Raw genomic sequence first — 13459 nt, 5'->3', positions numbered from 1 at the left:
AAAATTTGGGGCTTTCTTCAACTATATGAAAAGATGGTCCATACTTGATATTCCAGTAAATTTTCCACATCAAGGACAACGACAGTTGACTTGTCTTTTGCCATTTTTAGCTAATCATTACCACAAAGGTTATATTTTTAGAAGAGAGGGAAAAATACAAAAAGAGTCATTAGTAAAGATAAAACACAATCACAGAGAGGGAAAAAAAAAAGGTTTGAAATCTACAACTTTGGAGATTGGAAGATTGCAGAGAAGTGTGACTCTAGAGTACGATATTAAGCTTTTTCTTAGCTTTCTCTCATCCTTGTGTAGTTGTGTTGTTTTATGCCGTGAATCAGTGATGTCGTTTTGATCAAAAGCATTTCACTATCTAGATTTTGTCTCATAAATTACACAAGAAACAATCTCGATATTCTTCTTGTGTTAGTTAAAAATGTTTTTAGAAATTTAGCAACTTTTAACAATAAACTTCCAGTCCCGGCCGGTGTCAAAAGTTTTCATATTCCGCTAGATCGGAGAGCGTACTCTTGCACCAGCGCTGCAAACAGAGACTGCCTCTCCAGTAAACGAGCCGGGCTATCAAACTCTTTCGCTTTTCCTGTTTTAGATTTCCATTTATAAGTTACTTATCATCATAAGTTTTGAATTTGTATGACTGAAAATACATATGTTGTGCTTCTCTTTACCTTCGTCTATGACCAGGACTCGATCCCCGTCCATCACTGTAGGAATCCGGTGAGCGATGCTGATTATGGTACACGAAGCAAAGTCTTCTCTGATGATCTTCTGAATCACTGAATCGGTTTGGGAATCTACAGATGCAGTTGCTTCATCTAGAAACAGAAGTCTGCTTCGTTTCAACATAACCCTTCCCAAACATAGAAGCTGCCTCTGCCCTACGCTCCAGTTCTCTCCACTATCAACCACTGTAACAATCAAGTATCTCATTCAGGTTTCTCATCTCATGAAATGTATATATAAATGTCAACCTCAATTTGTGAAAGAACTCACCCAAAGAATCAAGCTTCTCAGGCTTCGTAGCGACAACATCCTTCAGTTGGCATCTTTCAAGGCTCTGGAAAACAAAAAATAAACAGTTTATAAAGGTTTTGATTGCAAGTTCAAGGTTCTGGCTGTATGATAAAGGTTTGTTATCATTACCTTCCAGATTTCTTCGTCAGAGTATTGATCTGTTGGGTCGATGTTGCTTCTCACGGTTCCTTCAAAGAGGACTGGTTCTTGGGGTATGATTCCGAATCTTGACCTGAGATCATGTAAACCTATTGTGCAGATATCAATCCCATCGATGATTATCTTCCCACCTGATGGTTCTACAAGCCTGAACAAGACTTGGATCAACGTCGATTTCCCGCTTCCTGTTCGTCCAACTACACCTACTTTCTCTCCTCCTTTGATGTCCAGAGTGATTCCCTTGAGCACAAGTGGTGTGTTTGGCCTGTACCGTACCTATTGTTAAGACAAAGCTCATGAGATCAAGTTTGAGCAGTAAAGGTGAGTTATACAATCATGAAGATGTTTCGGTTTTCTTTTAAATTACCTTGAGGTCTTCGAGATGTACATCTCCATGGAAGGGCCAATTCGAAGGTGGGAGGTTTTCTTTGCTCTGCCACTCAGCTTCCGAAGGAATATCAGTGAATTGTTTGATCCTTTCAACGGAAACCATCTTGTTTTCGACAAAGCAGCTCATGTATATTGCCCAGAACAGAACAGAGTTCAGAGACAGCCCGTAAGAAAGAGACAATCCTACGTTTTCTGCATCAGACCAAAAGAATATGTCATAGTTGATCGTCTCTTGTTGCATTAACTACTCAAAAGTGGGGTTTAGTGATCTGTACCTGGTTTGATTACGTTGCTTGGTAACATTACCATAAACAGAGCCGAGATGCAGAGCACCCAGCTCCCAAGCAGCTCTAGCCTAAAACCGAGCCATTCGTTTGACCCGTTGTTGTGGAAGTCCATCCTAAGATTGGCGTTTACACGCTTCACATTCTCTTGTCTAAATATCTCATGTTTCCTGAAAGATCGGATTGTCATCACTCCGGCTATACTCTCTGAGAAATGGTGGATGACAGGAGCCTTAGTGATCGAGTCCAGACGTGTTAATTCACGGGAAGACGCGAGGTAATAGTTCTGAAAATGATCAAAAGGAAAAGTGGCGTTTTAGAACAAGAACACATTCAGAACATGAAGAATCAAGGATAGATGCTTACCCGGTACCAGATGTTGAGCCATCCAAGAGGAATCACAAAGAATATAGTTGGCCAAGCGTACTGGCAAGTAACTATGAAAATGCTAAGCAGAGTAGTGTACATTGAAGCCACAAGTCCTAGCATGAATGGAATTAGGATATCAACATTGGTTTGATCAGTCGATGCCTGCAAAAGAGACAAATACCTTTTAACATCTCTGCTCAACTCAAATTTATGTAATAAATAAGGCTGAGAGGGTGAAAGTTGTGGCCTTACCCGACTGAGAATTCTTCCCGATGGTGTGGTGTCGAAGAACGACATGGGAGCATGTAATATACTGTTAAGAATCTGTCTGAAGAAGATCTGAGCCGTCTTGAGTCCCAGGTGAGTGACGTAATACGAGCGCAAGCTCACCAAAACGATGGAGACAAGTGTGATGATGACGTATACACGGATGAAAACAGAGGCGTCAAATGAGACTGCGTTCTTGGCTGATGTTTCGTAGGCGAGCCAGTAATCGCTAGCCATCAGAGAGCCCTGCCACGTCAGAGAGAAGAACACCACAAGCACAATGCCCCACCAGCCATAAGCCTCAGTGCAATACTGTTTGTAAACTCGCAGGCTAACTTGTCCCGTTTCTCTTTGCTCTTCTTGGATGAGCTTCGAGCCATCTTCAACGGCCTGAGAGCCGAGAAACGACTTGACGTGTTCATCGTTTAGATCACTTAAGTGAGGAGACTCCATGGACGTTCTTGGGGAGCTTGCACCACGGGGAGATGTTATTAGTTCTCTTGGTGATGTAATGATTGTTGCTGCTGCTGCAGAATCTGCACCGGCTTCAACTAGCTCCATTGATGTCTCATGTGCCGCCACGAGTTCCCCGAAATCCAACCCGGAGCTGACTAATTCGTCGTATCTTCCTGATTCCACAATCTTCCCTTCTCGCATCACCTGAAACTCCATCTCGTTAGTAAAAGTTCAAGACTCTCGATTTCAATCAGATAAAAAAGTCTGAATCATTGTGTCTCTACCAAAATGCAATCGACGTTGTGCAAGAAGTCCACTTGATGGGTTACTAGCAAGACGGTCTTGCCTTTCAGAGCTCCTCTCACACATTTCTACAAAATAAAACACAACAAAGAACGAGATTCAACTTGTGTTACATTTTGAACATACATCAAGATTTTTTTGTGTGTGTCCCTTTGTTACCTTGAATATGTCTGAACCGGTATGAGCATCCACGGCGCTAAAAACATCATCAAGAAAGTATACATCGCAATCTTGATAAACCGCACGAGCGAGCTGTATACGCTGCTTCTGCCCTCCGCTGAGGTTGATTCCACGTTCTCCAATCTCAGTTTGATCACCAAACTCCATCATTTCAAGGTCTTTTTCCAAACAACAGACATTGAGAACCTTGTCGTACTTCTCTCTAACCAGCGGAAGACCAAACAAGATGTTGTCTTTAACTGTCCCGTTCTGTATCCACGATGTCTGTGCAACATAACCTGTGCTCCCACAAACTCTAACCTGCCCTGAAGTTTTATGCATTTCGCCAAGAACCGAAGCTAAAAGGGAAGATTTTCCTGAGCCAACGGTTCCAACAATCGCTGTGAGCTCTCCTTTATTAACCTGTAAGTTGATGTCTTTGAGTGCAGGTTCATTCTCTTCATCATCCCAACTAAAGCTCCCATCTCTAACCTCCACAGCGACACTTCCATCACAACCCGTGGCTCTCTCCACGGCCTCTCCAGACAGCTCTTTGCTCATCATGTACGAGTCAAGCCTTCCGAGAGAGATCATCGCCTGAGAGAGAGAGATCATAGACTGAGGAAACGTCCTGATAGGTTCTTGCAAGATCTTGAAGATGGTGGTGGTGGTGAACACAGTCCCAGCGTCAAGCTTAACTCCCAGAAAAAGCGCGGTGGCGAATGTGAGCGCAGAGATAAGCACCGGCGTGCTCCAGAGAACGATGATGTTTGCGGCTATGGAGTAGAGAAACTTGGAGAGCCAACCAAACTCCATGTCCCTGAAATTAAGTATCCTTTTGTTGAAATGATTCTCCCAAGCTTGGAACTTGATAACTCTCATGTAGTTAAGCATCTCGTTGGTTGCCTTCATCCGAGAATCTCTGTTTCCCATCAAGCTGAATTGGTATCTGTTGTTTCTCTTAGTCCCCAAGAGGATGAACACGAACACTCCGGTCAAACCAACCACGGCCGTGACCACAGACGCGCCTAAGCTCCCGTAGAGAAGCACTAACGCTAGTGTCACTTGTAATGGCATAAGCCAGATTGCGTGTAGCTGAAGCATCATGTCAGAGAGCTGTTGTGCATCCACAGCCATGTAATTCACGATTTGTCCGACTCCGTGGTTTTGACGCGCAGAGCTCGTGAGCTTTAAACCTTTCTTGTACAGTGCGGTGATTAGAGTCGATCTTATAAGCATCCCGAGCTTCTGAGAGTTGAAATTGAACTGGTGTGTGGTCAAGACCTCGACGAATTTCGCGACTAGGAGGACGAGGACGAGGTAGTATCCTTGCAACGGCGAGGATCTTTTGCCGGAGGTGAAATCGACGAAGCTCTGGATAAGGACTGGACCAACGAACATGACGCAGAGACGGACGATGGCTAGGATCGCCGTGAAGAGGATTTCTTTCCAGAAACATCGGATTAGTGTCGTTCGGACAGGATGTGTTGAGTTCTCCGACGGTTTCGGCCAGCTAGATTCGAAGAGATTCGCGAGTCTCTCTGCTTTGTGCTCTGGAGCTAGCGTCGGGACTTGGTCTAGCGTCAATGGCGATTTGTAGCCTTTGCTTAGTAAAGGATTCATCCATAACCAGAACGTCTTCGAGAAACCCGAAGCGGTTGCGTAGAGAGACACGTTGTCTGAAACTTTCTCCGAAACGTCGTCGTATGGTTCTGTTTCCTCTGTTTCCGTTGTGAAAACTCCGGTGACTCCTCTAACGGAGACGATGAGGAGAAAGGCGGTTAACGGGAAGGAGATGAAGGACGAGACGACGTCTCCTGCGTCGTCGGAGAGTAAACGGAGAATACCGGAGACGGCGAAGAGAGTTGCGGCGACGAAGCTTGAAACCCAGTAGATTCTTAAAGATAAAGGATGTTTCAGAGCTACGAATCTCTTCTCGTGGAGGACGAGAATCAATACGACGGCGTTTGTGACGGCGTGGATTAGCCAAAACAGAGGTTCTACGAGGTTCCATGGTGTTTGAGTCCGTCGCTTCACCGTGAAAGACAAAACACAGAGCACGACGGAGCAAAACGACAGTAGAACGGTGGCTACGACCGTCGTTTTGAACCAGGCGTTTGTTCTGGTTGCGATTCTTCCACGGTTTCCGATTAAGGGTTTCCTAATCTCGGCGTTTCCGTTGATTTCGGTGGAGGAAGAAGAAGAAAGGAGTTTCCGAAGAGCGAAGAAGAGGAGGACGACGATGAGTAGAAGATCTACGGCGGAGAAGAGAACACGTTGAGGGCATGGAGAGAGGAAAACAAATCTCAGCCATTGGATTGCTACTGGAGTAGAAGATGTTGATTCTATAACCGCTGAAGAAGAACATGAGAGCTCGGAGAGCCACGAAGAAGAAGAAGACGAAACCAACCACATTTTCTCTCCAAGAAAATAACAATCGTCGAGAAACTGAGAGAAGATATGGAGAGAGAGAGAGAGAGAGATTCAGCTACTCTGCTCTTCACATGTTTATTGTATTCGTTTTAATGGCAACAAATACTGTATGTGCAATAAATACATTTTTTGTTCTTTCTCTATCGAATCATAAATACAGTTTGGTTCTTTTCTTGTTGACTTTTATTCCCGTTTTACCATCGGCGTTCTACATCAATTTGTATTGCAATTTCCTTGTTTGTTTTTTAGTTATTCGTAGAGTAGTGAACTTGTGTGTTTAGTTTTCATCCACATAATTCTATAAAATAAATTGTTTTGATTATTTAAAAAATTTAGAGACAAATTTATAGAAATTTAACAACGGTTCTATTTTTCTCTATGACACTATTCAGTTTTCGTTGTCTAATGTTTGTTTGCTCTATTGTTACTAACGTTTCACTTTAAGCTAACTACCATTACTTGACTTTTTTTGACTAATAATATTTTAAATTTAAAGTTCTTCAATGTTTGATAAGTATATATTTTGTTTAAATTTTGTTAAGCGCTAATCAGATATTTTTTCGAAGAATTAGTCAGATGGTTAAAGTGTGCTTAGCGCATATGTATAAATCGGTTATTAGATTCAATATATTATGATTTTCATTAGAATTATGAACATAAGTTTGAATTTGTCAAATTTAGATCCAATTAATTTTAAAAATAATAATACTTTAGAAAAACTAAGCTGAGCGGAATTAGTCGGTTTAAAAAGAAGAAAATCAGAAATCCGCCAAAGCTGCCAAAACTACCATAAATCTCTGCGGTTCTCCACTGAACGATTTGGCAGCTGCCTAGCCCAGCGGCTGATTTTCTTAGTATACGATAAGATTTCGTTGGACCAGGACTTATTGGACAAAAGATAATTATTAAAATATGTAAGTAAGTTCGTTCAGATGCTTCAATCACAAACATTTCGATGACGTACGTCACGTACCCACGAGACACGACCTTGACCCAAAATATGCGTTTGCTAATATTTTGTTTATAAATGCAAAGCGAAAACAAATTCATAAATTTCGGATTCGAATCTCTTGCACATTATTTGATGTAACTTCTAATTCTGTTGAGAAAATCTAATTTTATTTCTATTACTATATAATAATTTAATTAAAAAAGGGACACGCAGAAACGTCTTATTAAGCAAGTCTAGGGAAGTTTCTTATTTTGTTGACAAGATCAGCATAAAGTATATAATAAGGGTCGTGTGAGATTTGTCCTCCTTATAGATCTCGAGCTGATTAAGAAAGATCCCACTCATTTTTTATTTATTTAGCTCGATGTGGAAAAGTCAAGAATTTTTGAGCAATTATTGACCATCACCCACATATATCATGGAACCAGGAATACACAAATTGTAATATGTAATACGAGAAATAGATTTAGACGTAAAGAATAAAGTGCTCGTTTATAAGAAAATATACATTTATACACATGAGCCGTCAAGAGTATAGACTATTTCTATTTTTTGTTTACGATAAGTATCTATTATATTTTATAAACTTTCAATTTAATATCAATTGATCATGAATGGATCGGTCGACATCACATATATTTATTCTAAGGTTTTATTGTATTTTTCATGTGGGATTGTTAACAATAACATTATTTTCATTCTTAGATTAAACAAGTCTTTAATATGTGTTCATTTTTTTTAAATAACAACAATTTATACAAAATGTGTAAAATATCATTATTAGTTAGTTGACCCCGCACGAAAAAAAAAATTATGAGACTTATATATTGGTTGATTTTTTTTTTTAATTCACTTGGCGACATAATTGCTTTACACATAAAATAACCACAATGTTGGTATACATGCCATGCACATGATATTATTGCTCATTTTATATAATAAGATTCATTGATATGAGGATTGCAAGAGTTTATACAATATCTTCAACTCTCTATTGAAAAATATTTAAGAATTGCAAGTGGACATCAAACTCCATAATATCACTTTTAATCCTTTTTCTCTTTGTCAAAGTAAATATATAAAAATTTAGTATCGAATGCATTAGTTAAAATAATAAAATAACTAAAAGTTATGTTTCATGTATTTTTTTTTTTAAAAAAGAAAACAAAAAATTAGCAACACACGAATATTACATATTTTTTAGATGATTTACCTTTATGACTTTAAACTGACTTTCAGCTGTAAAAAAAAAACACTGAATTTCAGTATATAAGATCGATAACGTTACTATGACCATTTTACTTAAATCAAAATTTGGTTTTGTAAATATTTTAAGTCTAACGAGCCTGCACAACAAAAACAACTAACAACGGATACACTGGTTTATGTTTTTTTAATTATTATTTAGGTTTCATTTGTATAGTCTAAATATGGTATTTAATCAGTTGCATACATACATATCCTGTAGATAAAGTGAATTTTCATAGAAGCTAAACTTTTAGATTTAGATTTCTCTATAGAAACGAAAAGATAATGATTGTGTACACGACATAGATTCTTATTTGGAGTTATATCTGTGTATCTTTTCCCCTAAACGAATTTACACAGGTTGATTGAAGTGGCTTTTAAAAAGAACCACAACTCAAAGGCGTGTCAAATCAATTAAGTCTGGCACGTACTTTCCACATGTGCAAAAACAGTAGTTATTTAAAGATTTTCGTCTATTTTCAGAAATTATTCATAGGATAAAATGATTCATTTTGATATAATAATAGCAACTTAAAAGCATCAATAGATTTTGGCAAAAGAAAAAAAAACGATAGCATCTATAGATTTATATTTTCATTTGTCAGTATAGAATAAAATGTTCAAAGTTGTAATAGAAATATATAAGCCTATAATAATGATTTCATTTTGTACAAAATATAATACTTTAGTTGTCTTATAATATTTTAATGATAGTTGGGAAGATATGCAGTATTTATCTCCATCTATATACTTATTTATATAGTAATTTGTTAATGTGTCAACGCGAATAGCAAATTTCACAGTTTTTCGTTTACGTGTCAGTTTCAGAATGAGTTTCAACTGCAAAAAAACTATTTAGCCCAATTTTACAGTTATATGTCGTTTTTTTTTGTTTTTATCTGATGATATGTAAAATAAATTAAAATAAATCGGTCTAAATTATTAAGATTTAATGCTTAATTCCGTAGTCAATCAAACCGTTTTTAAAATTTATATTTAACCGAATTTAAAAAATTAAACAAAAACATTTTTTTTAAAAAAACACAAAAACTAAAAATTTACCATTTTTTATATTTCCAAAATTTAAAAAAAAAATCTAACTAAATGTTAAAAGAAACAAAAATTGGAATAAAATTTAGAATTTATTCTAGAATATCGCTAATTATTATATTATTTACGATTTTTTATGTTTATAAGATTTTTATTTTCTATAATTTTATAAAACTAAAATTTAGTAAAATTCTAAGAAAAAGGTAAAAAAAATAATAAATGAAATCTATATCTCTAATAAAATATCGTTAATTATGATATCTAGATTAAAATTTTAGATTTCTTATCTATATACTTCAGAAATATTTTTTTTTACCATTTTGTTAAAATCAAAAGCTTATTTGTAAATTTTGGATTCGTCTAACTTATTACAGAGATAAAAAATAATATTTTTTAAATCATTTATTTATAAAATTACATTTGGTAGACTTATATAACCCACGCGAGGCGTGAACAAATTAACTAGTTATATTATGAATTAGAAGCATTTATATAGACGATATACTATATTTATAAAATATGTATGATCATGCAAATAAAGAAGACAATCAAGACTATTTTAAACCGAAAAAATATTATCTACGCTGGCGAATGACCTTCATTTCAAAATATTTGGGAAAATTTATCAAACATAAAGGAGTTGTTAGTTTGTTTTTTTTTTTATCTCGCTCATCCACCACTGCCAATACAAAAGCAGACAAAATGTATTTCTTAACTACAATATATTTGAAACTATCTAAGTAAACTATACATTTCCAGCTTTAAGCCATTTTGATTATTGTTAAGTTTTTGAAAAAAAAAAATGTACATAGTGAGCCTAAAAAATTTTGTTAACTAATTCAATTAAAAATCTCTTTTAATGTATATTTATATTAATATGCACCATCAGTGTGGATTTGCAGACCATTTTTCAATATTATATCATGCAAACAAAACAAACAAAAATTATAAAAATCTAATTTAAAAAAGGAGAATAAATTAAGAATTAATTCAACTAAAACATATCTGTGAAACAAGATGATAATCTAAAACTTATAATATATTTTTCTAATATAGAAATATTTTTTTATCAGGTTTGTAGAAAAATAGATTAATTTTAATTTTTTTAAATTATAAATTAAAATATAATTTATGGATAAGTTAACGAAATATTAATTTAGAATATAACTATACTGATCATAATGGAGTTATCAATTTTAAAATCTACATATTAAAAGTTTTCCCTTGTATCACGTTGGACTTAATCTAGTGTAACTATAATACATGATGATGGAAACTGGCGAATTGCCAATTGTGTTTAGTTCATTAGTTCATGTTGTGTAAGATCATTAGAGTGAAACTTTGTTACTTGATAGTAGGCCTGAATTTCTCGGGAAGGGTAACCTGTCTCATACCGTACCCGTCCCGAAATTCCCAAACTTTTCGAGAAAGGGAAATTGTAATTTCTCATTCGGGTTTGAAAATAATATTTGAATGGGTAAGGGAAATGGTAGGAATGAGAATGAGATTATCCGAACTTCCCGTTGGATAATTATATAAAGTGAAATTTTAGAGATTTTGGTTAATTGAAATTTTTTTATAATAAATAATGATTTTTCTAATTTATTAACAAATAATAATTTTTTTTTAAAAAAGATTGATTTTAGTCTAATTATCCGTATTATCCGAAATTTTCCTGTCCCTTTCCCGTTCCTTTCCCGTTCCTTGCCCGATTATATTTTATTTTGGGATTGTATGGGTAGTATGTTTTGATTTCCGAATTTCTCGTTCCTGTCCCATACCAGTAAATTCCCCTTCCGTTATTTTGTGGGAATATTTTGAGTAATATATTCAGATTCTCGAAATTCCCATTCTCATCCCTTATCCGTAAATTCACGTCACAATTCCCGAAAAAATCAGGCCTACTTTATAGGATACCATTTAAAGAAGTTAATATGGTTAACTCGTATTAAGTGAAATTGTTGTAAAGTTAAGCAAAAAACTTTTTTTTTAATGAATATTGGATTTGTTGTTTTCCAATCATAGGAATTGTTGTTTGAATTTATTCACACTTACAATATTGTGGTTAATGGTCATAACCAAATTGTTTTGAGGTAATGACTCCAATCACTTTCAGAAAATTTTTAGTCGGAATGCTCAGATTAAAATTTGGATATGATGGAATTGCTTTTATGAACATTACAAGATGGTTTATTCATATGTCAAAATTGGAAATCACCTGAATTAAAAAATGGAGATCTCATATGGATAACTTAGAAAGTTTGAAAATCTAGAAATTTGACCAAATGTAAAATGTTTCACATTAGACATTTGAGGTTTTTGATAACAAAAAACACCAATTAATACCTTTGAAATTTGGCCAAATGTCAAATGTCTCACACTAAACCCCAAATAAAACTCAAAAGATATTAATGGGGTTTTGTTCTATGGGACTTCATATTCATTTAAGATATCAAATATTGTTTTGCAAATATAGTTGAAATAACTCTGCTGAAGTTATTTGAGCTATGAAACCTAAAAAAAAACAGTGTGAAAGTTTATATCTTAGTCATTTAGACATTGGAGTTTTTTCTCTGTGTTTTGTTTTTTAATTCTAAAATCGGCAAAGATTGTACATTCAATCTTCCATGCAAGTTTGACCACTTTTTTCTGAGAAGAACATATAATGTATAAGTATTAGCAGTAGGAGAATGTTTGTTTTAATAAATGTATTTATTGGATGCATTAACCATCTAACAGAGTTTCGTATTAATTCACAGTGATGTTGAAATCTGATGGTTACAATCTTATAAATCATTTGGAAAAATAAATACATAGGTTTTTCTATTATGTTGATTTTTCAAAACAAAAAAACACATCACAAAAAGAGAAAGAGAGTAAAAGCGAACATCAATAGATTTTGTTCAATTCATTCTGATTGTGTTCCCCATTTATCACAACCAACTCTACCAAACCAAAAGCAAAGTCGGCCATGAGTTTTGAAAGGCCAAAATCAAGAAAGAAAAAATTGGTTTGAGCTCAAAGTTTGAATTTGAGAGTTTAATCATTCCTAAACTAATAACTTTATAAGAACTAGAAGGCTTGGTATTATTATTTGAATATTTGATTTTTCTTGCTCTTGTTAAAAATACTCTTAATTCAATGATGTCATTGTCTTCTACAATGCATTTATAGCTTCTACTCTACCACGAAAGCAATGAAATATATTCTTTTACCAAATTGGTTTTAAAAATAAAAGTATGTACAATAGCAACAACAGATTCTATATTCAGCATAAACATGTTCACTTGTAAAAGAAGTTCTTAACATTTTACCAAGAAAAAAAAATTGAATAAGAGATCCATGACTTCTCAAATTATAAATTTTCATTATCTAGAAAAAAGTTTTTAAATATCTTTAAATGAATTCCCTTCATTTTTTTTCAATACGTTTTTTCCTTAAGTTAAATTTCTTGTAAAATTTTATTTCTATGTAAGTTACATTTACTAATTTATATGATTTCTTAAATTTTTTTTTATTGTATATTAGTGACTATGGTTTCTTTTAAAATGTATGTATTGTGACGTGTGAATAAGGTGGCGTTTTTTTTAATGAGTTTATAAATGTTTCTTTGTTTTCATATCTATCTTCATTTTTTATATGAAAATATATTCTTTTTACTAAGTTAGAATAAAAATCTTACAATGCAAAGAGTTGGAAGAATTTAAAAAAAAAAAATCGTGAGAGTATATATATTTAATCTAACAACAAAAATTGGATTTCCGTCCCCAAAAAAATAAAAAATAATAGTTGAATAAGAAAATAATTCAATCGAATAATTTCATGCAAGTGCCTTTACAGTGTATAGGGCATGTACAGCATAGTTGCAGCATGTGTAATGTACGTACTTCGTAATCAATATTTTAGACTCCGAATGGAGAAAACGAATGAGACGGTGCAGATCTAGCGATTCAAGCTGATCAGACGGATCAAGTGCAGATGAATTGGATCAAGTGGAACAAGTGCAGATCAAACGGTCCAAGCGGTTCAAATGATCCAAATATATTGTTGAATGAGAAAAGCGGTTCAAAACTTATATTTAAATTAAATATTAATAGAAAAAATATTTATGATTATAAATATGAATATTATACATAAACAAACAAAGAGATAATACATTAAGTGAAAAAGTTAATATATTATTATTTTAATTTTTCCATATCATATCTGCAATTTGTTCTCTGATATACATCATATGATTTTTTCCGGCTATCTCTGCTGCTTCAATATCGTTTAAATCAGTTTCAGATTCCTCATTGTCAAATTCAATCTGGTCCATTAGTTCTGCAAAATCTTCATCTAAAAAAATTGAAATTTT

The 13459-nt window shown here is 34.4% G+C and overlaps 1 protein-coding gene across 1 annotated transcript; it reads right to left on the bottom strand.

Annotated features, from left to right (window-relative positions):
- Positions 1–343: 343 nt before the first annotated feature.
- On the bottom strand, positions 344–5950 carry LOC18011388 (ABC transporter C family member 4). Its single transcript, XM_006393380.2, has 10 exons — positions 3420–5950; positions 3242–3328; positions 2487–3161; positions 2232–2396; positions 1857–2151; positions 1559–1773; positions 1162–1467; positions 1012–1075; positions 687–926; positions 344–598 (listed from the first exon to the last, which is right to left on the bottom strand). The coding sequence occupies exons 1-10, from the start codon at positions 5832–5834 to the stop codon at positions 498–500; spliced, it is 4563 nt and encodes a 1520-aa protein (XP_006393442.1). The 5' UTR covers positions 5835–5950; the 3' UTR covers positions 344–497.
- Positions 5951–13459: the final 7509 nt, after the last annotated feature.

This window comes from Eutrema salsugineum, unplaced genomic scaffold (assembly GCF_000478725.1).
Source record: "Eutrema salsugineum unplaced genomic scaffold, Eutsalg1_0 scaffold_7, whole genome shotgun sequence".
Lineage (NCBI taxonomy): Eukaryota > Viridiplantae > Streptophyta > Magnoliopsida > Brassicales > Brassicaceae > Eutrema > Eutrema salsugineum.
Note: the sequence above shows the minus strand (reverse complement) of the source record. Positions and strands in the feature narration are given on the sequence as shown.